Below are 26,108 nucleotides of genomic sequence, written 5' to 3'. Positions count from 1 at the left end.
AGTGAAAGCGCCAAGCGCGCGTGGCCGTAGCCTAAGGCCTCATCCAGGGTGGTGCTGGACACGTTGCGACAATGCACGAGGCCTGCGTGAGCGGGCGGGCGCGCCTGCTCGGCGCTTAGCCGCTTGCCGAGTAAGCAAAATTGATTTTGCTACTCGCAAGCGTGAGCGGTTCGCCCAATGAGGGCGAACTAGCTCCGTGTTGTCGGGACCGCGCCCCCAGACGCGCGCACACCTAGCCGGCCAGGAAAAGCACGGCCGAGCAGGGCATAGCACTGGAGCGCCCGCATGCCTGTTCCCACCCTGGACGAGGCCTAAGGCTGTGATTTGTACCAAAAATCGCCAGTGGTGCTTAGGCTGCGGCCCCGCTGCCGCTGAGCTCACTCATGCTTGAGAGCGTGATGTCACCGTTAGGCCACGGGCATGGTCAGCGCTTATGCGCTGAGGCGCGCTGCTGCTCGGCACTGTGCCCCTGCAGCCGCAATGAGAGCGGCTTTAGCAGGGGCTCGCTTACGCTTCCGCAAGCGTAAGCCTTAGAATGTTTTTTAATTCAAGCGCTCAAGGGAGCGCAGGGCCGGTCACGTGAGCGGTTAGCCCAACGAGGGCGAACCAGCGCTGTGACATCACAGGCCCCCCCGACACGCCCCCGGATGGCGCGCGGTCTAAGGCCAGGGAAAGCACCCGCTTTCCCTCAGCCTTAGCGCGCCTCCGCCCGGCACAATTCACCATGAATGCAGCCTTAGAGCAGGAACGAAGGGGGCATGGCTGCTATGGGAGGGGGTGTGGCTAATACGGGAGGGTCGTGTCATTGGCTGTGTGTCTCTCTCTGTGTCTGTGTCTCTGTGTGTGTCTGTCTGTCTGTCTCCATTTTATCTACCCTGCTTCCCTCTCTCCCCCTTACCTCCCCCCCCCTTTGCTCTCTCTCCCCTTCCCTCCCCCCGTTGCTCTCTCTCTCCCCTTTGCACTCTCTCTCAACCCCCATTGCTCTCTCTTTGCTCTCTCTTTGCTCTCTCTCTCTCCCCCATTGCTCGCTCTCTCTCCCATTGCTCTATCTCTCTCCCATTGCGCGCTCTCTCTCCCATTGCGCTCTCTCTCTCTCCCATTGCGCTCTCTCTCTCTCCCATTGCGCTCTCTCTCTCTCCCATTGCGCTCTCTCTCTCTCCCATTGCGCTCTCTCTCTCCCATTGCGCTCTCTCTCTCTCCCATTGCGCTCTCTCCCATTGCGCTCCCTCTCTCTCCCATTGCGCTCCCTCTCTCTCCCATTGCGCTCTCTCTCTCTCCCATTGCGCTCTCTCTCTCTCTCTCTCTCATTGCGCTCTCTCTCCCATTGCGCTCTCGCTCTCCCATTGCGCTCTCTTTATCTCTCTTTCTCTCTCCCCCCCGCTCTCTCCCCCCCGCTCTCTCCCCCCCGCTCTCTCCCTCCCCCGTTGCTCTCTCCCCCCCCCGTTGCTCTCTCCCCCCGTTGCTTTCTCCCCCCGTTGCTCTCTCCCCCTTTGCTCTCTCCCCCGCCGTTGCTCTCTCCCCCGCCGTTGCTCTCTCCCCCCCCCGTTGCTCTCTCCCCCCCCCCGTTGCTCTCTCCCCCCCCCCGTTGCTCTCTCCCCCCCCGTTGCTCTCTCCCCCCCCGTTGCTCTCTCCCCCCCGTTGCTCTCTCCCCCCCGTTGCTCTCTCCCCCCCGTTGCTCTCTCCCCCCCGTTGCTCTCTCCCCCCCGTTGCTCTCTCCCCCCCGTTGCTCTCTCCCCCCCCCGTTGCTCTCTCCCCCCCCGTTGCTCTCTCCCCCCCCGTTGCTCTCTCCCCCCCCGTTGCTCTCTCCCCCCCGTTGCTCTCTCCCCCCCCGTTGCTCTCTCCCCCCCCGTTGCTCTCTCCCCCCCCGTTGCTCTCTCCCCCCCCCGTTGCTCTCTCCCCCCCCCCGTTGCTCTCCCCCCCCCCCCGTTGCTCTCCCCCCCCCCGTTGCTCTCCCCCCCCCGTTGCTCTCTCCCCCCCCGTTGCTCTCTCCCCCCCCGTTGCTCTCTCCCCCCCCCCCGTTGCTCTCTCCCCCCCCCCGTTGCTCTCTCCCCCCCCCCCGTTGCTCTCTCCCCCCCCCCGTTGCTCTCTCCCCCCCCCCCGTTGCTCTCCCCCCCCCCCGTTGCTCTCCCCCCCCCCCCGTTGCTCTCTCCCCCCCCCCGTTGCTCTCTCCCCCCCCCGTTGCTCTCTCCCCCCCCCCGTTGCTCTCTCCCCCCCCCCCCGTTGCACTCTCCCCCCCCCCGTTGCTCTCTCCCCCCCCCCCGTTGCTCTCTCCCCCCCCCCCGTTGCTCTCTCCCCCCCCGTTGCTCTTTCCCCCCCCCCGTTGCTCTTTCCCCCCCCCGTTGCTCTCTCCCCCCCCCCAGTTGCTCCCCCCCCGTTGCTCTCTCCCCCCCCCCGTTGCTCTCTCCCCCCCCCCCGTTGCTCTCTCCCCCCCCCGTTGCTCTCTCCCCCCCCCCCGTTGCTCTCTCCCCCCCGTTGCTCTCTCCCCCCCGTTGCTCTCTCCCCCCCCCCCGTTGCTCTCTCCCCCCCCCCCCCGTTGCTCTCTCCCCCCCCCCCCCGTTGCTCTCTCCCCCCCCCCGTTGCTCTCTCCCCCCCCCCGTTGCTCTCTCCCCCCCCCGTTGCTCTCTCCCCCCCCGTTGCTCTCCCCCCCCCGTTGCTCTCTCCCCCCCCCGTTGCTCTCTCCCCCCCCCCGTTGCTCTCTCCCCCCCCCCGTTGCTCTCTCCCCCCCCCCGTTGCTCTCTCCCCCCCGTTGCTCTCTCCCCCCCGTTGCTCTCTCCCCCCCCCCGTTGCTCTCTTCCCCCCCCGTTGCTCTCTCCCCCCCCCCGTTGCTCTCTCCCCCCCCCGTTGCTCTCTCCCCCCCCCCCGTTGCTCTTCCCCCCCTCCCCCGTTGCTCTCTCCCCCCCCCCCCCGTTGCTCTCTCCCCCCCCCCCCCCGTTGCTCTCTCCCCCCCCCGTTGCTCTCTCCCCCCCTTGTTGCTCTCTCCCCCCCCCGTTGCTCTCTCCCCCCCCCGTTGCTCTCTCCCCCCCCCGTTACTCTCTCCCCCCCCCCCGTTACTCTCTCCCCCCCCCGTTGCTCTCTCCCCCCCCCCGTTGCTCTCTCCCCCCCCGTTGCTCTCTCCCCCCCCGTTGCTCTCTCTCCCCCCCGTTGCTCTCTCTCCCCCCCCCCGTTGCTCTCTCTCCCCCCCCCGTTGCTCTCTCCCCCCCCCATTGCTCTCTCCCCTCCCCCATTGCTCTCTCCCCTCCCCCATTGCTCTCTCCCCTCCCCCATTGCTCTCTCCCCTCCCCCATTGCTCTCTCCTCCCCCCCCACCCCCCATTGCTCTCTCTCCCGCCCCCCCTCCCCCCATTGCTCTCTCCTGCCCCCCCTCCACCCCCCATTGCTCTCTCTCTCCTGCTCCCCCTCCACCCCCCATTGCTCTCTCTCTCCTGCTCCCACTCCCCCCCCCCATTGCTCTCTCTCCTGCCCCCCTCCACCCTCCATTGCTCTCACTCCGTTTGCCCCCCTTCCACTTCTCTCTGCTAAATTCAATGTTTGTGTTTGGTGTATTGTGACAGGACATTAGAACACGCCCTCTCTCTTCTCATTGGTCAGAGCAGGGTCATGTGACCCTGCTCTGAGCTGGAAAGTAAAGCTCCCTTGTCTCTCCAAGCACAACTCTTGGGAAAGCGTGTGTGCATGAGCGTGCGCGCACAGCGGGAGAGTGGTTACACAGATACACATTGTATAAGCTAAGCGCGGACCGCGCCAGCGGGGACTCAGCCTTATAACAAATGCAGCGGTCTCTCCGCTCGCTGCTACAAAGCAGGAGACCGTTCAGGAGACAGGCAAATTTGTTTTCAAGCAGAAACAGCCATGTCACATGACACAGCCGTCCAATCAGTGAAGTTCAGTGCACCAATCATGTTCCTCCAAAATCTAACCAATGAAAATACTTGAAACAATTTACCTCAGGATTTCATACAAAATACAGTTTTCCTATATTGAAAAGCGATATATATACCTTGAACATACCATACACATTGACGAACATAGATAATTATTGACTGACTTTTTTTTTTTTTTTTAAAGTAATAAATTAAATTACATTAATTATTTTATTAATAATGAATCACTATTATGGCCAAATCTTCAATTGAAGAATTCATTGGATTGGTGTTGGAAAGGCAGGCGTTGTGGTAAAGGAGGTGACATCTGAGCATGTCTCCCCTGCAGTCGCTTGCTAAATCTCTTGTGCATGTGCACATGTAGCTCTGCAGCGTCGCTACTTATAAGGCTGCGGTCCCAGTCATGACTGACACGCGGGTGGGGGGGGTGGGGCGGCGCGTGCACAGCGCTAACCGCGATCTGAGGGGAGAGAGGGAGCTTGCGACGGGAGGGGGCGTGGTCGGGGATTTGCGGGGGCGTGGCCATTACGTCACGCGGCTGGTTCGCCTCATTGGGTGAACCACCGGTGGGGGCGGGGCCACGCCTCCGTCGCTAGAAGTAAACTGAAAACCCTGCCTCCCTGAAAAGCTGTCGTGCAGAGCAGGAGGAAATTGCGCGTCAGGGCAGCAACTGGGACCGGAGGTACTGGGGGCGGAGTTTAATCGCACAGCGCACGCCAAGACGTGCGCTGTAGTAATTACTGGGACCGCAGCCTAAGCCACAGATAAGCGCTGCTGCACTGAAGCTATTGGTATAATCACAGCCTAAGCGGACGTTTGAGATTTTGTGTGTGTATACACATGTTTTTCTGACTAAAAGAAATGTAGTGGTGTCTTAAATTGACTATAACTACTCATTTGTCTTCATGAAAACACTGGTATTTTAAGCATGTTAAAGCAGCAATCTGCGATGACTGCTACATTTTTTACTTAAAAACTTCTTCGTATTACCCTTTTCAAAGCTTTTTTTTTGTTTATATTTTTTGTCAATCTGATACTTTGTTCAGGAGAGTAAACCTTTGAAATATTTAGTGTCCAATGAGGTTGAAATTTTAAGCTCTCCCCAGAGCTCATTGCAGTTTAATGGTTATCATGGTGACCTCACAGATTAAACACACCATATTGGATCAGCACTCAAAAAGTAAATCAAAGAAAATGAAGGACTTAAGTTTTCCTTTTGATGTTTTGCTGTTCTTTAATGTATCAAAAAAGGACCAATACAGAAAAAATCAGTACGCAAAAGGGAAAAAAAGTTAGTGGACACACCGTGTTATATGTGCACAATAGAGTAACGTTTCAAGGCCTCCTAGCCTCTACATGAGAGATTGCCTATCTAAGGCTAAGGCCCCGCTCCCAGAGTCAGCGCGCCCGCACGGCAGACAGGCAGGGCGCTGACATACACAGACCGCGATATGCGGTCTGTAGGGAGCTGGAGTGGGAGGTTTGAGCGGGAGGGGGGGCGTGGCTTGAGCCGAGGGACCCGCTACTCTCTTTCCCCCCCCCCCCCCTCCACGGCTCGGGCTGCTGATTGAAGGTAAGTAAAGCAACACACACACACATACACACAGACAGGCACACACACACGCAGGCACTCATACACACACACAGACAGAGGCAGGCACTCACGCACTCAGGCACACACATACACACAGACAGGCACTCACGCTGCTTTCACTCCACACTCCTCCTCGCTCCCCGAAGCCTCTCCTCCTCCCGAAGCCTCCCCTCCTCATTGGCTCACAGCCACACCACGTGACGCGTCAACGCTAGGGATCACCATTCCCTTGTATCCCATAGGGGCTGACGCGCCACAGCGTGTAGTAAGCTGTGCAGCCAGGGGGGACCGGGACTGGCTCCGCAGGATTCCCCTGCTGGTGGGGAACTCGCGTGTGGCCGCCCGCGCCGCCGGGCGCATCGGGTCCCAGGCCTAACTGGTGAGCCCCCTAGTGAGGAAGTCCCCAGTAACCACAGGATGGCCCCTCCTATTTTTACATTAGATATTCACAAAAGGCTTGATCGCTCCTGTTGGTGCCAGTGTTCAAAGTTCACATATCCAGCGTGCTTCGCGCCGATCTAGTCTGTCCCGGTTACACCTATTTTGGGGATTGGTACATGGTCCATAAGCATGAACTTTAGGGTATAGTACCTCAGATTTGCTTTTTACGTCTTTACAAGCTTGCCTGCACCCCAGTATTCAAAGTGCATGATTTAATCCACTGGCCACTGAGTAATATAGGAAAACGCAGCCAAAAGATTGTTTTTTAAGCTGGTCTACCTTAAATATTTAATCATTTGAGTTGTGTGTATGTTTTCCATTGATGGTCATTATATAAGTTGCTTTTAGGCGGGACAAAAAATTGAAACGGGGAAACGTGGCACTTAACTGAGACTAAAGCAGGGCTGCCAACTTGAAGCATGGGAAGTCCTACTGGTTGGCTTCTCTTCTCCACCCTGCCAAGTTAAGACCATTGCAGTTTATACAGAGTCTAGAAATGGATCATTTATAATTTAATAGTGTGATATGAGAGCTCACCTCTTGTGGGTGTCTCATCTGTTTCTTGTCAGAGGAAAAGTTGTCTCTTGCAAAAGTGGAATTTGCGCATCCCTGAGGCAGAATTCATATAGAGGAGGGTCCTATATATATCTAGAACGTGGGAATTTTGATTTTTCTTATTTCATTGCTTCTTTGAAAATATCTAATATCATTAGTTAGGACTATATAGGTCTTCTGGTTTACTCCCTTTTTATTTTGTAAAACTGTATTTCTCTATTGTATGCTTTTTGTACGCTTTTATTTTCTGTAACAAGCACTGTACCCTTTGTGTAACATTAAATCTAACATTTAAGAAGTACTGTCGTTTTGGGGAGTTGATGCCCTGCGGGGTAGGTGTGTAACCCAGCTGGATGTTAACCCCTTTCACATACACACACTGTTAGCAGGATTGGTGCTTTAATGTGAATGTGTTGCAGTTACATTCCAGTTTTCAAAAGATCTTTATACTGTATATGAACATAGGTGCCTTAAAACGTTTGTGAACATGCTGTGGTAGGACACAGGCTGATCGAGAACGTTGCATACAGGCGCTCTTCCTTTAAAAGCTTAGCTACTAAAGGTGCACCAACTGCAGTCGTTTGTTAGGCTAACGTCGTCCAAGACACCTTAATATTTTTTTATCCTTTCTCCTCTACCACCAATCAGGATTTGAACATTAAACGTATTACTTCAATTTAATATTAGAAGACTTTGCAACTTTACAAAGAGCCACATGTTTGGCTAGCCTAATTCCTTTAGATGCAGGGGTTTTCAACTCCAGTCCTCAAGCTCCCCCAAACAGGTCAGGTTTTCACGATATCCCAGCTTCAGCACAGGTGGGTCAATCAAAGACTGAGGCTCTAATTGAGCCACCTGTGCAGAAGGAGGGATATCCTGAACCCCTGGCCTGTTGGTGGCTCTTGAGGACTTGAGTTGCCTACTTGTGGTTTATAGCTGCTCTTCAGAAATGAACATTTCAGTGTAATGTTTGTGTCTTATTCAGGGCCTTTGTTTTGCCTTTGTTTTCACACAGATGCAGAGATGCAGCAGCACATGTTGACGAATCCTCCTTTCCGGCAATAAATACTAATGACGGTTTGCCACAACTTCTTAAAAAGAGAGTAAGCAACAACAAAAAACTAAGTACTTCATGCTGCATAAAACGAATCTGGCACGAGAATGCGGCAATATTTAGGCCACAATCATCATTTTTTCACTTTGAATCATGTAGCAAATAATGTCATGTTTTGTAAGTTTGAAGCAGAGTTTTTCATGCACACAGATGCAATTTGTTCCACAGAAATATATTTACCATTCTTGTAGCATGTCTGCTAAAGTGCAGCAACTCGTACATATACAAGCATTATTGTGGCTCTGTTCCTACCACACGGCGTGGGGAACAAAAATTAAAAAGGCTAAGTCGTTGAACACGTGAAGATAAATAAATGACTACCACACACATGAAAAACAACTCTCTTAATTAACACAGGATTGAAGCGGGGGGCCTCGAGCTGGACACCATTCATTTCAGCTCCGGGAACGCCCTGCTTCCGGAGACACTTACCTGCGTAGTGGGTGCCGGTATCTTTCTACTTTTTAAAGCTCCTGCGTCCCATGGACCAATAGAAGCCGCACTGGGAGGTGTCACGGATTCCTATTTGTCCACAGGGTGCATGAGCTTTAAAAAAAGCAGCCATTAAGTGATCCCTGCTAGTGAGCCAGAGCGGTTACCGGCTCCCCCTACGGAGGGAAGCATCTCCGGAAGTTTCAGACACCCTTCCTCAATTCTATGTTTAAAAAATAAATAATAACTTGCCTGCTTGGATTGCCTCTTTAAGGTTAGCTACAGGTTCTAATTACAATGTAATTTGCAACAGATAAAGCAAAGCGTTTGCGTACTTTTTGTTAAACAAAAGAACGTTTCACAACATTGCTCGTTTATCATTTACTGCAGCCAGTTTGCCAATATTTTCTAAATCTGAAATATGTTCTAGGCAATAGTCATAAATATTCCCAAATAGAGACATACTTAATGCTGGTTTGTTTAGAATGTAGGTTATATGGCACACATTTAACAAATTTGTTCTGTTACATGCGGTTTTCAACGTACATAATATACAGTATTTCTTAAATATCTCCTAATGGAACCCCAGCCAGACCAGATGTTATGAATATCCAGTGAATTACCAAGCACACGTGTATGTACTTGTATGGAAATGTGTGGTTGCTTGTTAATCCATAAAACATTTGGTTATATGGTCAGGGCCTGTTGTTGAAATTATAGTACTGTACTTTCTTTTCCCAGTATAAACACCCTTCAGTGTCTGGTGTATGTTACTTGAAGTAAAGTAGGAGAGGCACAGAAGGAGGTTTAAAATTAAATATATTGTGCATAGAAAACTTTATTGGACAGTCATCAGGGTTAGTGACAGTCACAGAATATGCAATATAAAGAAAAACAACTCATCCCCCATTGTGAACATAAAGTAGCCAATCACAGTTCTTAAGTCTGCTTCTCTGGCTTCATTTTGGCGTGACCAGTTTTGGAGGAAGCAACAGCAGTTCACCTCTGTGCTTGCAGCTGGTTACAGAGGAAAATTACCACTGTTCTAAAAACAGAGGTTTCATCAAGTCCATAATGAAGAGTTAAGTGATGTACCACAATGTCCCTACGTCAAGGAACGAAGCACTTAAAGTTGGGAACATTATACAGTACGTGAAGGAAAAACAAGTAAAAGTGTATAAATATACACAAATACAAATGACATGTTGCAAGATATATATTGGTAGAATATTGGAGCAACGTAGCATTATGATTATATTAGAAGTGTGAATCGAATGCATAGCTGATACATATGCAACTACCAAGGCTCTATGCTTAGAAACCAAAGCCAGGTCTGCCATGTTGTCTACAGCAAAAAACTAGTCAAAGTACATTTACAGTACTAGTAAATGTAAGAAAAGGGTCCTATAACTATTTTTTTCCTCTTGACAACACGGTAGTCCTGGCTTGGGTCGCCAGATACACATCCTTGGTATTTCTTTTAGTACTCACTTCTTGGTGTAGGCTCGGTAGATGTTTGACTGTTTGATATAAATCATTATGATCAGAACTTTTCTATTTTTCTCGGGGGTTTTTTTGTTTTGTTTTTTGTCTGTGGCATTATGTGGAGTTCAATTTGTATACACCATTCACAATCTGTGTGGTAAAATCATGACTCTCTTTGTGGTTTCTCAATCTCCATTACTCCAAGTACTCGTACACACTAACAGATATGCAGAGCCCTTAAGTGCAGGATTCTTCTTGCAGTGCAGAATTGCCATGTGCCTTTTTCAATTGGCACAACCGTAAACATGGCAATGGGAACAAAAAGTGGTCTTCGTTGAAATGATGCTTATTATTTTTTTAGCTTGTATTTTATTAATTTTCAAATAAAGTGTGGGGTACAGAAAAGGGGAGAGGGGGTACATCGGTGGTTGGTTTTTTCATGTTGAAATGATTTGTATTTTAAAATTAGGTTCAAGTTGCAGCACATTAAATAAGTTATTACTGAATGAGTCTACAACTTGGTTACAAAACCTCAATGTTTTTTTTTGGTTCTCACAGCGCAAGTGCATGCAGCCCAAAGACTTCGTTGAAAAAACACCAGAAAATGACAGGCGTCTGCAAAGAAAATTTGATAAAATGGTTAAGCAGCTTGATGTACAAAAAGCATCTGTAGGTGAGTTTCTTGGGGATACCATGAGTGTTTTAAAGGGGCACTCCTGTGAACAAGTGACAGTGAAATGCGGAGGGGGTTACCTCTGGGTGATTGATTTTGCCCTTTTTAACCAACTAATTGATTGAAGTCCCTTTGTAAACCAGGTGAGACTTGGAAGGGCTTTCATTTTCCTCTCTGCTTCCTTTTGTCATTTGTTCTCTGTACGTGCCTACACAGCCACACACCCCTCTCCCCTTCTCCTTCTCTTTATTGACTCTCTGATGAAGACAGTTGGATAAGGGCCAAGAAAACACTTTGAGACACGTCCCTATTAAAAGGCAAGAAATTAAGCTAAGAAATGTAATTTGTTTGCATTACCTTGAACTGGAAACGTGAAAATAGCCATAGTTTGTCATTCTAGTTACTCCCCATACGTTATCAATATACAGTAGCAAAAGTTATGTGCCACCTAGTTATTTTAAGATTTGCAGTAGTTCAGTGGTTTGTCGTCTTCCCCTACAGATGTTCCAGTTTTATTATTTGACGAGGGTGGGACATTAATGTTTAGCCCAAAGGCTGTAGCTGCTGATCGTTGCAATGCGATGGAAAAAAGAATAAATGAAATGCGGAACGGAAGGGAAAATCTATCCCCTACAGGTACACTAAGATATATAAATCTGGTGGAAAATAGAAATGGGGAAAACTGGTATATAGTACGTATATACTATTTACTTTAAAGACGCAATTTTTTTTTTAGCTGTTTCTTGGAGCTAATTGGTATTCTTCAGACATCAGCCATCTTTCTTCCCTTCCCTCCGCCCCACCCCCTTCCCCCTCCCAGTCTCACTTCTTAGAGATTTGTAATTTTTTGTTGGTTCTAACGCAACAGAAAACACGAATACTGCAGCAATACTACAAACATGGCTGCGGGGTCAGCCATAGAAAGCGGGGAGATATTGTTGTGACTTTTCTATTGGCTGGTGGATCCCGGGGTCCTAAAAGCTGTGACCTCATTTCACTTTTTTGAGTGTATCCTGAGAGGGTTTTCTTTTTCTTAACGTTGCCCCTCATGACCGCGCCAGACATCGGGCTCCTTCATGCATCCACTGCTGTTGCAGTCAACAATACTTCCAATTTCTGTCTTTTTTTTTGTTTTTTATCTCTTTCCAGAAAAGTTCTTCCCTCATTCATACACTTAAGGTGTTTAACCGTTTCTATTTGATAGCCCTCTTACACGTTTCTTGCAGTTGTTGCATGCACGTCTTTGAGGAAAGACGATCCTTTTTATGGATCCAAACATCATAATCATTTTATTTTTTTTTAGTAAATACAGGCTTCCACTTAAGGGGGCATTGCAATACTTGACAGCCAGTTTGAGAACTACAATTAACTACAATTATTTTGTTTCACATGAAACAGGTGGGCAAAGCCAGAATTATTATTATTATTATTATTAAGCATCAACATGTTCCGTAGCGCTGTACACGAGGGTTGGACTATGTTTAACTCGGTCTAGAACCTTAGGCCGCGGTCGTATTGCTACGATGAAGTCTGTGCCTGCGCTCCACCTCCATGAACCTCGCTGCAGGGACATGTCGCCACCGGAAATCTCCATGTGGCGAAGCTGAGCAGCTCTCCATCTGTGTGTCTGAGATCAGATGCTTTGTGAGGAATCCCAATCCTCTAATCAGATGTATTGTAAATTCTTCTGTATTTGGAATCATTTTCAAATGACCTGAACATTGCAGGGCACTTTTTAGGACTGCCTTTTGCCAGAGGCCTGTTAATGATGCATACTGCAGAAGAAGAAAAAAAATGAAGGGCAGTGAGCAGGAATACTTTCCGGTCGTCTAAAACATAACACAAGCCTGGGTTGGTAGTAACCCCAATAGAGATCAAATCTTTGAGTAAATTGTGAAATAAATCTGTCTCTTATAGCATCTAGATTTATGTGCACTGCAACATTTTAGTATCCACAAAGCCTGTTATTAGGCAAACTAATTTATTTTTGTTCTGTTTCAGGAATTCAAGTGAATAGTATATATTTCTACAGGCGTTTGCGTATTATACATTATTTATCTTTTACAGCCTCACAATTATCACAGATGTTTGATTTTCCTCCTCTGAAACCATCACTTGGTAATAGTCCTATCACAAGGGACTCCTCACATGGTATGTAACAAATTATTATATTTATATAATATTTTCTTTACCTGTATGAGTCTCTAATGACTAAGTGATACCTACTATATTTTATTACAAAGTGGGGGGCGCGAGATTCGCTGCAGGGGGCGCCGGGTTTACAGAGGCCCCGCGCGCTTGCCGGGGGAGCAGTAAGGCCTCTGTAAGCTTCTCCTTACCTTGATTCACATGGCTCCTGTTGACGCGTTGCCATGGCAACGTGATGTCATGCCATCTGAGTAAAGGTAAGCAGGGGGTGCGAGGAGAGGGGGACAGCAGGCAGGGGTGTGCAGGGGAAAAAAGATTGTGCTCCCCTGATCTAGAGGATGAATCAGACAAATGTATTCCTGCTATGTTAGGCAGCTACAAGGATAATTATTTTGTTTCTCAGATTTTCTGTAGTGTTAGTGTGTGTAATGCTATAGACTATTAATGTGGACATTACACCAGCTCAAACATCTGGTAACATAATTTTGTCCTGTGGGACATAGAGCTGACATGACACATGAACGTAGCCTAGTGTCACTCACACCGTGAATACGATGAAAGGATTATGCAGAGGGGCATCCTCAGATCAGAAATATTGATGCTGGCATGGTACGTCGCATGCTGGGGTAAATCATATCTCCCCCCACAACACCCCCTCACCCCACCAACTCCAGGACCATCTCATAAGCTTCAAAGAGGGTGCAAGTGTGTGTAATCGGTCTATTTTTCATCAGATAGTGCACATTTATCTGCGCTATATGTCTCGGACATGTGTTCAGAGACCTCTCAAGCTTTTGCTATGTTAGCCTGAAACATTGCTGCGTATTGCACCTTACTCCAATATATGTGCGCTTCTTAATAAAATATGTGACGATATAAGGTATTACTTTTTGGCCTTGGGGGAAGATACAAACATTGTACAGCTTAACCCCGTTATAGCGCGGTCCTCGGGGGCCACCCGCGACCACACGTTATAAACGGGGTTGCGGGGGAAAAAATGGCCGCCGAAATGTTTTTTTTTTTTTTGGTGGTGGTACCGTGTCCGCCGGAGGGGGAAAGCTGAGAACTCTCCCAGCGTTCCCAGACCCGGTGGGGCAGCGGCAACAGCACACAGCACTTACCCAGCATCTGGCAGCTTTTCTCCCTGTCTCTGCTTCCTGCTTCTGCTTCCGTCTTGCGAGAGCAAGCTCCCTTAAAGAGACAGTGTGTCTCTGTGTGTGTGTATTTGACTGTGTGAGACTGTGTGCAGTGTGCAGTGTGCTGTGAGTGTGTGCAGTGTGCTGTGAGTGTGTGCAGTGTCCTGTGTGCTGTGAGTGTGTGCAGTGTGCTGTGTGTGTGTGAGTGTGTGCAGTGTGCTGTGAGTGTGCAAAAAAAAAACTTACTTTTTTTTTTAATTCGGGGTCCACGCTCAAACCGCGTTATAGCGGATCGCGATATAACGGGGTTGAGCTGTTTTTGGCATATCTGCTGTATGTTTTCTCTTATACAGTTGCTCAGTGTACTTTTCTTTAGGGGAAAATCATTAAGCTTCTCTTGGCGTGCAATCCCAAGTTAATGCCTGTTCATGGTACTTAACTCAGGACTACACTGTATTATCCCTTATCTGAGCATAATACAACAGCAGCTGTCCAAACTAGTGAAATAATTATAATAATAAAATAGATATTCAGACATACATACTTGCCCGTGCCACCATTTCAGTCCCTAGACATTTGGCCGTCATGATCAAACTAATATGACATGTTGGCAATTTAAAATAAATAAATAATAAATGTGTGTTCAAATACGTTTTGCCTCCAGTAGTTTGAATGCTGCTGCTATATTATCTTTATCAATATTGTACACACGTACATATGTTTTCTTTTGTATGGTTTAACGAAACATGCTGAACTATGCTTCCAAAAAAGTCTTTACAATTTGCATTTATTTATAGTTGGGCTGAAGGGTAATTTGAAAGTTATCTGCTGCTTCCTTTTCAGAAAATGACAGTGAAGATCTTGACACAAGTTATGATGAGCTTTGGGGAAGCACGGAAAAGAAGAATGATGGCTCAAAAAGCGAGAAAGTTGACAATCAAAAATGTGAATCTAAAACTGCACTAGAAGAGGAGGCTCCTTGTTCTTTAAATCCCAGCTGCAAATCTGTTAATTTGACTCCCCAGCAAATTAAAAAAATAAACCTACCACAAATTAGCTCGGGTAAAAGGCGTTCAGGCTCACGTTTGAAAACTAAAATAAGTAAAATGGTTGATATTATAACTGGTGATAGTGATAGTGGAAGTGAGATGTTTTTTGATAAACCCAGTGCAAACCCAGAAACCTCAAATTTGGATTATACATCCATGGCAAATAGACTTATTGCAAAATGTAATCAGAAAGGAAGTTCTAGAAAAAGATCTTCAGTTTTAAAATTAACCTCCTCTCCATCCAGTTCATGTTCCCCTATTGAAAAGGACCTGCTGCAAGAACTGACTAAACCCCATGTATCTAACCACAACCTGGACTCGGAGGAATCATGTTCTAATTTTGAAGACTTTTTCTCCTCTTTTTTAAAAAGCACCAAAACTCCAGTGACGCCGTTTTCCTTTGGAGCACCGTCCCAAATGTCACCAAGCTCTCCATTGAATTTCAGCAAAAGATCAGCCGAAGATGTTTTCAGTGGGCTGGATACTTGCAATAGCAAGAGGAGGAGGAGGACTGACCATACCAGACATGAACCATTAGTCTCAAAGCCAATAGCATGTTCAAAGACCAAACGTGATGCTCAAAAATATCCTACAGTCCCTGAGAATACAAATCCTATAAAATTATTTGTGTCCAATACAATGGAGTCTTCTAGTCAAAGGGGAGAGGAAACAACTACTACAAACTTCCACTTGGGGGAGTCAGAAGTTACATCAAGCGGGGGTGATAAAGTTCAGGCAGCCCCTGAAATTACCCCAGTGGCAGATTGTGGGAAACAAATATGCCCGGAAAAAGCCATGGAAGTGGCATGTACAAAAGCTCTGGATGAACTTGAGGCAAAAGGAGCGCGACTAGATCTACAAAACATTACAGTCTTGGAGAAGCAAGAAAAGAAGATGAAAACATTCAGGCAAAGTATGTGAGCCTCCCTAAGTCCTGGTAATCATGTCTTCACAATAGGCAAATAGTGTGGTGTAGCCTTTAGTTTCCACAAATAAGGTGCTGACCGCTTTACTGCCTCAGGTGCCCAAAATGCTTAGCTGCCCTCTCTGGCTGTCAACACACATTGATGCTTTAACAAAAGTTTATTTTTTTTTCCAATTTTACTTTGACCTGTGACCGTAAATTACATTTCAGTGTTGGTGTGCCTGTGTAAACCCCCTGTTTAATGTATGAAATCTTTTTCTATTATGGGGATTGTGTGTGTGTGTGTGTGTGTGTGTGTGTGTGTGTGTGTGTGTGTGTGTGTGTGTGTGTGTGTGTGTGTGTGTGTGTGTGTGTGTGTGTGTGTGTGTGTGTGTGTGTGTGTGTGTGTGTGTGTGTGTGTGTGTGTGTGTGTATGATGTGCGTTTATAAATGATGAGCCTGAGCAGGGCACCAAAGGTTTCTTGGGAACATTAGAAAATGTGCTTGATGGTCCCAAATAGGCACTCAATTAACATGTTTTCTTATTTGTTAATAGTCATGTTATTTTGACAATTGGAGGTTTGTGACAAATATCCACTCCATTTGTCTATTTACACTCGAGGAAATGACATAAAATGTGTAATGGTGCAAACATATCTCTCATGACTTTTTTTCATGAGCAAATTCAGTACATAAAACACACATACAAAATGGTAACCTTTACTTTTCCATTGAGCTCATAGACCTGGACTGTGAAATAGTCTTATGTTTTGGAAAAAAAATACTGCTGTAAAATAAACATATTCATACAGTAATTCACCAATGGCCCACTGCAACCTTGGGAGTTCTGCAGCATGTTTATCCAGTTGGGTATCAATCACCAATAACCATTTAACAGAAGCAGCATCCATGAAAAATCTGGTGGTTCTTCTGTTAGGCTTACTGGATTAACTGTGCAAAGTTATTCGAGTGTTAACAAATGTATTAAGTGACTACTTTCACTTTATTTATAAAATATTTTACCAGAAGTAATACATTGAGTTACCTCTCGTTTTCAGGTATGTTCTGGGCACAGAGTCATGATAAATACATGGTTAGATTAAGTGAACATGGCTATCACATTATGTATAAATACACTGCAAATCCAATATACAGATGTAGCTCCATTAACAAAAAATATCTTCCTGTCCAGCTGCTCCTTTCTCCCAGCAAGCATTGCAAAATGGAAATAATTGAATAGTGCACCCAGGTCGTAGACTGTAACTGTAGAAGAACCGTTTCTCTTCAGTAGTGATGGGGAGCTGGAAATAGGCTGGATCTGCTCTTCAACTTGGAAAGATAAAATCACACAGACCATAACCGTGGCACGGAAAGTGTTCCCATTGCTTTGTGTTCTTGCTGCATGTCTGTTGGCAAGTGGTAGGATTACAGTAGTTTAACAAAGGGTTGTATTTTCTGTAATAAAAGATTTGGGCCCATATTTACGAAGTACAACTATGCCATAAAACACCTTCCAGTGCCAGAATGGTTTCTTATGGTACAACACCATCATTTAGCAAATATGGAACAACATATTTTAGATAAATATTTGTTTTGACAAAGATGTACTTTTTTTTTTTAACCTACAAATAATAATGAGGCATGGATTAGCACCGGAACTTACCATTGACGGGTTGGCTGCTGTTCCATGTTAAGAATGGTGCAAATAAAAATGCATTTAGCATCCTGTTACAGATTAATCCCTGTTGTGCAGCTTGGAGCTAGTCTTTGTAGCCACACTATTTACTTTTTTTATATGGCTTCTACGTTCTCTGCTCCGGCTGAGTATGATTTTTAGTTCACCTACGTATCTGTATAATGCGATTTTAGGTATATTTAATTCCTGTAATCTGCACGAGGGGCATTCAGTTTCTTTGTGTTGCTGGCCTCTTCGGCAGGAAAGAGATATTAAACACACTTGCGATTTTGACATGACACTGAAATTAAAGGAAAGGGAGCGCAACATACCAAATGTAAATGATATTATATTATTCAGAGATGAACATTCTGTATATCCCAGTTTGGAAATGTGAAAATGGCCTGGAAATCTGAAATGGGTTGTTCAAACATAATGTGGTAAATGAACATGCTGCTATACACCAAATAAAGGATTTGTTCATCTTTGTTTCATAGTATGGTTTTGATTTTGTAACTTTCCTTATGCATTTGTATTTCATAGGGAGCTTCATTTGAATTTTCTTTATTATGACACATTGATGCATATCATTTCTTTAAAACATTTAAATCCTACGTCCTTTCGGGATTTGTGAACTGCCATTTAATGGCTTCAGATTTTTAGCTAACACAACTGAGATTTCTATTTGATTAGATACAGAACCTTTTTCATTTTTAGTTCTATTCTGTGTCTTGTCTTTGTTATATCCACCAATATCTCGCACATTACTTTTCATAATAAATTGAAGTCTGTAACAGTATTTTACGTAAAACTTTTGTGACCATTTCTGTGTCCGTTTTAAGTATTGTGTGGTGGCTTAACTACACTGCAGCTCATTGTATATGCCTGCGTTTTTGGAAATGAGACACAGATGGATATGGTACTGCCTAAATTGGGAACGCTTTCTGGTTGCCCAATTGCACTAACCTGGGCCTCGATTTACTAAACTCCATTAGGCCACTTAACTTACTGTAGGTGAACGTCAACATCCCATTAATAGTAATGCTGTATTCTTGTTTTCTCCCGTAAAGGGCATTGTTAACTAAAACGGAAGTTAATGATGAGATGCAAGTTATATGAAAATGAGGCAAGGTCATATCCCCTATTAACCAATGTAATGTTACTTTCCCCAGATTTAAGTGATGGTCAGACCTAAATCTAGCATTAGTCCCATCCAGAAACTGAGCTTTTGCGGTGTGCGGAATAGGTGTAATGCCAGAATTTGCTGGGGCTTTAACCAAGATAGCATTATTCTGCTCTCTCCACTTCAGCAGAGGCAGGGCAGCCAACAGAAATCATGGGGCCCAGGACAAATGAAAGGAGCAGGCCCCCCCTCCCCTGAAACCATAGCGCACCTACCACAAAAAATATTTTTTAGTGCGCAACTTATACTTAACTGTTTTCTTATTATAATACGGAAAAAAAACATTACAATGGAATCTATTTATTTTTATATTTTCAACAAAAGACAGGTGACTGCCTGCCTGGGTGGGTGGCTTACTGCCTGCGTGGGTGCTGCTTCCTTGCTCGCCAGTCTCGGACCCCCAGCTGCCCGCGCCTACCTCACTTCTGGCAGGGGGGGCGAGTCTGGTGAGCTAATTCTGCGGCAGCTGCTGCCTGGGGCAGGAGGCGGGCGCGCAGGGGGAAGCTGGGTTGGCGGGCAACAGCGCTTCCCCCCGTCCCACGTGGGGAGGGGGGGGAGAGAGCAGTCCCACAGGCAACAGACTGGACACCCTGCTTTCCTGCGCATGTGTGCCGAGACCTCAGCTCTACGCATGCGCACGGGGAATCGCCGACAATTTTTTTTCCCTCCCTAATATAGCGGGCAATGCTGCTCAAGAGACCCGGCGACCGGGCCCCCTGACTCACGGGGCCCGGGATGCCAACCCCGGCAGACCCGCCCTGTTGGCGGCCCTGAGCATAGGCTCTATTTCAGGGTCTGAATAAGCGTTATGCCAAATGCAAGCATTGGTAATGTGCCATTAAGTCTACACTAACTACCTCAATTACCCCTGCTTTTTTGCATATAATTAGTTGGTTAATACAACATTAACTAGTTTGAATACGTACATTACTTTTTAAGGTCACCTCCATGTTACAGTACCTAATTTTAAGTTTAGTGGTGTCTCCTCCCTGTTAGAACAGATTCAGCACTTGCTGTTTTAAAATGGGATTAGCGGTTGAAAAAACCTTTACTGGCTTTAGTGTGTGTTTGTCTTGACCCAGATCATATTTTGAAATCTCCGACCTATGAAGTAAACGGTGTAAAGCTGTCCTTATCCTCTTAATGCAGCACTCTACCTTGGTCTGATATCAGGGGGTCTCTGGAGCTGAACCACATGTATTTCACTTCCAGTGACCCCCTGCTTCCTGGCATACTAACTGGAAATGTGCTGCTGGTACTTCATGGAAGTTAAAAACCCCAGTGTCACGCTGGCCAATAGGAAGCAGTGATGGAGGACCTTCATTTTTGTTTCTCCTGGAGGGGACTACATCGGTGGCACCTTCCCTGGTAAGTATTTCTGGATTCAGGGGTTCCCCGAAGATGAAATTAACACTCTTCAATCAGCTTATAAATTTCCTTTGCTGCATTTTGCTTCTTAATATTCAGTCTTTTTAAAAAAAAAAATTGCTGGCAATAACAATGAAGGAGCATGCCTGTTCTTTTCAAAGCACTCCTGCAGGCAAGGAATGACATTAATCAATCGAATATATTAACACCGTATTGTCCAAGCATTCAGCCCGATTCTCTATTTCATCGGCAGAGTTGTGCAATGCACAGGATGTGTGATCGGGAACTCCATGAACCTACTTAGGAAGATTAAGACAAACTTTAACAGAAGCAGTGAAGGAATGTTTCTCAGGGTCGCTGCCATTTTTAAAAACTTCATTCATCATTCAAAAGCCATTGACCTTAAATGTTTTGGTGGAATTTGCAATGTTTTCAATAAACTGTACTGTACTAAAAATATCAAATTGAATAGTCTTTCACTTGGTTCTTAGCAATGTTTCTAGATAAAAAAAAATTGAGGGGTTGGTCATAATATATCATAATTATAATATTATGACTGAAGATTTTTTTTTTTTCTGTTTTAAAGGTAGGGAAGCCCAGAGTTATATTGCTAAAGGAATTAAATATACCAGTTTTGGGAAAGTAATCTCTGTTCAGCAACGTGTTTTGGTAAAAAAAAAAACATAAAAAACAATTGTAAAACAGTTGAAGAGATGCAAAATATAACACTTTCAGTGCACAGAGGAAATGTCAATTAGTAAAAAGCATGACATGAGTGTCCTTGTATGTTCTTTATAGTGTAAAATACAACATTTTGTGACACTTTCTTTGGCTTGTGTTTTTCTATAGAAGTACAGGCCACAACGTATTGCATGTGGCATGTCTTGCCATTATGTATTTAGTTACTTTGGAAATACATTTTCACAGCACACTTAAAAACATCTAGGTTAAGGTAACATTATTAACTTGTATGTTGCATGCATTGCAAACTCTAATGCAACCACCGCCTGTTGCACTTTTCTCAGTTAATTCCACTTCAAAATTGTTCACGTGATTTGTGACACTGGCACATAAATGATCGTTTACTTGGAAAGCACCAACATATTCCGCAGCGCAGTACAATGGGGATACAGAGTTATGTGTATTACATAAACAGCATGACATACCAAATAAGGACAAACAATCGCAAACAGATACAGAAGGTAATGGGGTCCTGCTAGTGACGGCTTATGGGGCAATGTTAAAACAAAGGTAAAGTGGCTGCTCGTTGTAGGACAGAGTATGCCTCAGGGTGGAGTATGGTCCAGCTGCACAGCTCATCTTACTGTATTTAGGTTTGGGGGTGTGAGTGTAGTTTGGTCCAGCCGCACAGCAGGCCCCAATAGGGTTGGATGGGAGGAAGTTGGAAGATGTTAGGGGTATGCCAGATACGCTTCCCTGAAAAAGGGGTTTTCAGGGAGTTTTTAAATGTCTAAAAGCTGGGGCAGAGTCTTATGGTGTGGGGTAGGGAATTCCAGAAAGAGTGGGCCGCATTGGATAAGTCTTTAGTAGATCGTAGTGAGAGGCGGTAATAAGGCAGGATGGTGTCATGGACAACTTGGGGGGTGTTTTTAGGGATAATGCACTATAATGCATATACTTTTATTGGGTTTTTTTTGTATTTAATTGCTCGGATGATATGTAAAACACTTCTGTTTTGTAGTGTGGACTAGTTGGGGCAACATCTTTAAATTTGGAGATAATAATCCAACACTGTTGAATCATTTGAATAAAATGCCACAATAATACTTTTTTTTATTTTTTATTTTATTCTAACAGTTTGAGTATAGGAACAACTGATTTTATAGTGGCATGTCTGCAGGAGATGATGCACAACTGGTAGGAAACCTGTAGCAGAACTTTAGAATTAGTTGTGTATCTGGAAAGTAAACCTTCAGTATTAGAAGGCAATTTAAATTGGTTTGTTTCAATTTTTACCCTGCCCTACAGTTTTTTTTTTTAAATTTTTTTATTTTATTAAAAGCTCTCAGGGAAAGAGAAGTGAGCCTGTTCCATTGAGTAAGGATAAAACACAAATGTGCTTGTAGATTTAACGTTGCATATTTTTCACCAGATGGCATTCCCAAAGATTTATTTTTTTCATTACAAAATACAACAATTTATCAGAATATGTGAATACATTAATTATTTTGTAACTAATTGTGTATAGTGTGTCTTCTCTTTTGCACTGGAAGAGCTACCCAATAAATCTTCACTAATTTCTCAATGGGATCTCAGACTTTATGTGCCCTTGAAAACTCTCGTGGTCACTCATTAAAAGTTATAAAGAACTGTAAAAGAGCTTATTTTTAGCGTATAATTTAGAATGAATGTCACATGAATTACTATCTAAATGATTTAGTCAAATATACCTTGATTCTGTACAGTTTTACAATAATTTACCTGTTGCTTTCAGTACTTGAGAATTTTTTTTCCCTTCATCATTTGGACATGTTTGAGTACTAATTAGACCATTCATTTAATTGATTTTAGGTGCTCACAGTGACACTTCTGCTTGTAATGCAATACATGGACTGTCTGAAATGTTTAATGAACAGAGAAATAAATGCACTGTGGAATCAAAAAACGAGAAATCCAGAAAGGTCAGTTGAACTGCAAATTACATTGATCCTTTTATAGTGTTTTGCTCAGCAACAGTGTTGTTTTGAATGTTGAGCACAAATCTGTATTGATTTGATAAAGTACTGTAGCAGTTGAATATACCATGAATGCATCTACAGTTCATTGACTTATCTGTTCGGCGCTGTGAGGACAAAACGATAACGTGTACACTGTCTGTAATGAGAATTTAAAGCAGAAATTCTGGCTGCTAGTTTTTTCTTTTTTTACCCCCATTTTATTTTTTACAGGTTGGTATCCTGCGGGTCTCTGGAGCTGAATCCATGCTATGTTCTGCTCCAGGGACCTCCCAGTTCACTAGATACTTGTCTTCAAAGGTATGGTGTTTCAATCCTCTCCAGGAAATACACAATAGCTGTTTTAAATCTAACGCGTGTAAAGGGCCAATAGGAAGCCGCAATATGATCTGTTGCTTCTTCCGATTGGACCTGTGTGACGCGTGAGATTTAAAATCCAGGGAGTAATGTCAGTACCTATCCCGGGAATGTATCTTTACAGCCGGGGCTCCCTGGACTTGCAAAAAGCACAATTTTTAATGCTGACGACCCCTTGGGTCCCATCCTGTAACACAAAAAATAAAATGGTTATGCCAGGGGGTATTGCTGCTTTAAACTAAAAATAACTACACATAGGTGTTATCATAGGTTGGCTGAATACGTAACAGAATACAGGCATACCCCACATTAACGTACGCAATGGGACCAGAGCATGTATGTAAAGCGAAAATGTACTTAAAGTGAAGCACTACCTTTTTCCCACTTATCGATGCATGTACTGTACTGCAATCATCATATACGTGCATAACTGATGTAAATAACGCATTTGTAACAGGCTCTATAGTCTCCCCGCTTGCGCACAGCTTCGGTACAGGTAGGGAGATGGTATTGCTGTTCAGGACGTGCTGACAGGCGCATGCGTGAGCTGCCGTTTGCCTATTGAGCGACATGTACTTACTCGCGAGTGTACTTAAAGTGAGTGTCCTTAAACCGGGGTATGCCTGTACATGGTGATCTAACCATTGCCTTAACTGTGAACTCTGGCAGTACCTCTGATTGTTATAAATGTGATTTGGAATTCTTCAGTTAAAGCAGTAAAACATGAAATCTTATGGGGTTGTTTTTGGTTTGTTTTTTTAAATCAGTTCTGTAGTTGGATAATACTTACTGTATATGTATGTGTGTGTATGTATATGTGTATATATATATATATATATATATATATATATATATATATATATATATACACAGTGGTTGACAAATCACCAAAAAATCTACTTGCCACACAAAAAAATCTACTCGCCACCTAGTACCAAACGTGTGCTGCTTGGGCCAATATTTACTCGCCCGGGGGTTAAATCCACTCGCCCGGGGAGAGCAAATGTATAGGTTTGTCGAACACTGTATATATATATATATATATATATTCATTCAACTCTTAATGCAATTTTTAATTCGTTTTAAAGCATCTTTTGATTTCTATAGCAGGTTTTAGCCCAGTTCCCCAGCAGTGCAAGATCTTTGCAACACTTTGCTGTTTTATGATAATTTTTGCCAATGTTCCCAGCACTTTGAGCTGCAAACTGTAGCAATAGATAGTTGCCTTGGTAATATAAGGATACATTGTAGATGCTGAGTTACACTGATTGAAGCAGACATTCTGTTAGTTACACAATAAGGATTTTGACAGATTTATAACCGGATCACCAAACGATTGCCAGCTTACTGTATGTACAGTAAGAATGTAGAGTAATACATTGCAGTAAGTAGAAGATCCAGGGCACTACGGATTTGTAGAAAATAGATTTATTTTTTCAGTGGCACACACAACGTTTCGAACTGCACAGAGTTCTTTATCAAGTGACTGGCGCTTGATAAAGAACTCTGTCCAGTTCGAAACGTTGTGTGTGCCACTGAAAGAATACATTTATTTTCTACAAATCCGTAGTGCCCTGGATCATCTTCTACTTGCTTCCATATACTTGAAATTACACCAGACGGGTTTTTTTCCCTGAACCATGGAGCACCGGTACCTTTAAACGCAATTATATTGCTCATGTTATAATATTTAAGGTGTGGAAGACTGAATCTCTCATTCAGTTATACATTGCCACATGCTTTACGTATACAAGAAATAGGGGAGAATGTACAGTGGCATAGCTAGACACGAGCGGGCCCCCGGGCAAAAAAAAATTCAGGGCCCCATTTAATATTAATTTTGATTTTCTCCCTCCCCCATCCTGTCCCTGATCCTCTCTCTCATCATCTCTCCATCTACCCCTCCTCATCCTCATCAACCTCCCTCCCCTCATCATCGCCTTCCCTTCCTCATCTTTCTCTCATCTCCTCTCCCCACAGCATGTCTCTCTCCACTCCACAGCATGTCTCATTTCCCCCACCCCAGCATCTCTCTCCTCTCCCCCCCCCTAGCATGTCTCTCCTTTACCCTCCAGCACATCTTTCTCTCTCCTTCCCACACACAATCCTTATCTCCTCCCCCCCACATCTTCTTTTTTCTCTCCTCACCCCCCCCCCCCCTCCCCCAGGATGTCGCTCGCGCTCTCGCTCTCCCCCCCCCCCCCAGCATATGTCTCTCTCCCGCCCTCCGACCATGTCTCTCTCCACCCCCACCATTACGTTCTCTCCTTCCCACCAACTCTCTCTTTGTACACTGTTCATATCATTCTCTCTGTTCTCCCCTCATGTATTTATCTTTTTTTTCCTCCCTCTTCTCTCACACATGCCATTCTTTTTATTTAATCTCCTATATATTTTCCCCTGTTATCCTCTCTCTAACAACCTGAGGTTTTTTTCCCCAGCATCTTTTTCTCTTTTCCTTCCCCTTTCCCCATCATGTATCTCTCTTCTCCCTCTCTTTGCCTCTCTCTCTCTTGGCCTCTTTGCTTCTCTCTCTCTGCTTCTCTCTCATTGCCTCTCTCCCTCCCTCTCTCTTGCCTCTTTGCCTCTCTCTCTTTCCGCTTATGTATTTCTCTCTTGTACTTAATTTTCTGTCTTCTTCCCTTTCATGTCAGTTTTTACCCCTGTGATTTAACCCTTCCCCTCCCTCTTACCTTTCCCAGCCTGTCTCTCGGGTTGCAGCTCTACTTGAGGCCCCACCCCCTGATCTAGGCCCCGCCCACCTACGGAGGCTGCAGAGGAAGGAATTTCCCCTCTGTCCTTCCTACTGTATCTCAGGGTCTCGTCCCCTGACCCAGACCCTGCCCACCTGCAGAGGAAGGGATTTCCCCGCTGTCCTTTCTACTGCATCCCAGGGCGGGAGTGTTTTCTGGACAAGGTAGACGCGATGTGGGGGGGAGTGCTTGTGACGTCACGGAGCTGGTTCGCCCTCATTGGGCGAACTGATCACTTGACCTTGCTGAAGCGCCGAGGAATCAGATTGAACCGATTCCTCGCGCACCGCGCGCCTCATCCTGCTGTTGCGCGGACAGTCTATGGGCACAATCATTGCCTTAAGGCATTGTGATCGCGACGCGCGGTCTTTGGCATCATTGATGCCGCCTAATGTGACTTGTGAGAGGAGGGAGAGGCAGTTGTCAAATGTGATCCCTAGTTCCATTTACTTTCCCCCCCATATTTTTGTGTTTATACAAATAGTATGTGATTTAATGATTTATATATTTTGTATATAGATTTATATTTAATTAACTGGAAGAGTAATTGATGGAGCATACGGTCGGATGAATAGGACTTTGTTAGGATAAGTGGAATGCTTGGCAGCAATACAGTTTAGCAGTATTAGGTGTGGCAATTGAATTAATCGGATGACATGTACATC

The 26,108-nt window shown here is 45.1% G+C and overlaps 1 protein-coding gene across 3 annotated transcripts in view; it reads left to right on the top strand.

Annotated features, from left to right (window-relative positions):
• MCPH1 (microcephalin 1) overlaps positions 1-26,108 on the top strand; it is a 321,427-nt gene that overhangs the window by 20,450 nt on the left and 274,869 nt on the right. For all 3 annotated transcript variants that reach the window (XM_075598207.1, XM_075598208.1, XM_075598209.1), the window contains exons 4-9: positions 7,486-7,573; positions 10,060-10,174; positions 10,676-10,810; positions 12,242-12,325; positions 14,302-15,420; positions 22,170-22,279. In XM_075598207.1, coding sequence (XP_075454322.1) covers positions 7,486-7,573; positions 10,060-10,174; positions 10,676-10,810; positions 12,242-12,325; positions 14,302-15,420; positions 22,170-22,279 — 1,651 coding nt within the window. The remainder of the gene's footprint in view (positions 1-7,485; positions 7,574-10,059; positions 10,175-10,675; positions 10,811-12,241; positions 12,326-14,301; positions 15,421-22,169; positions 22,280-26,108) is intronic.

The sequence above is a fragment of the Ascaphus truei genome, chromosome 4 (genome assembly GCF_040206685.1).
Source record: "Ascaphus truei isolate aAscTru1 chromosome 4, aAscTru1.hap1, whole genome shotgun sequence".
In the NCBI taxonomy this organism is placed as follows: Eukaryota; Metazoa; Chordata; class Amphibia; order Anura; family Ascaphidae; genus Ascaphus; species Ascaphus truei.
This window is presented reverse-complemented; position numbering and strand designations above follow the sequence as displayed.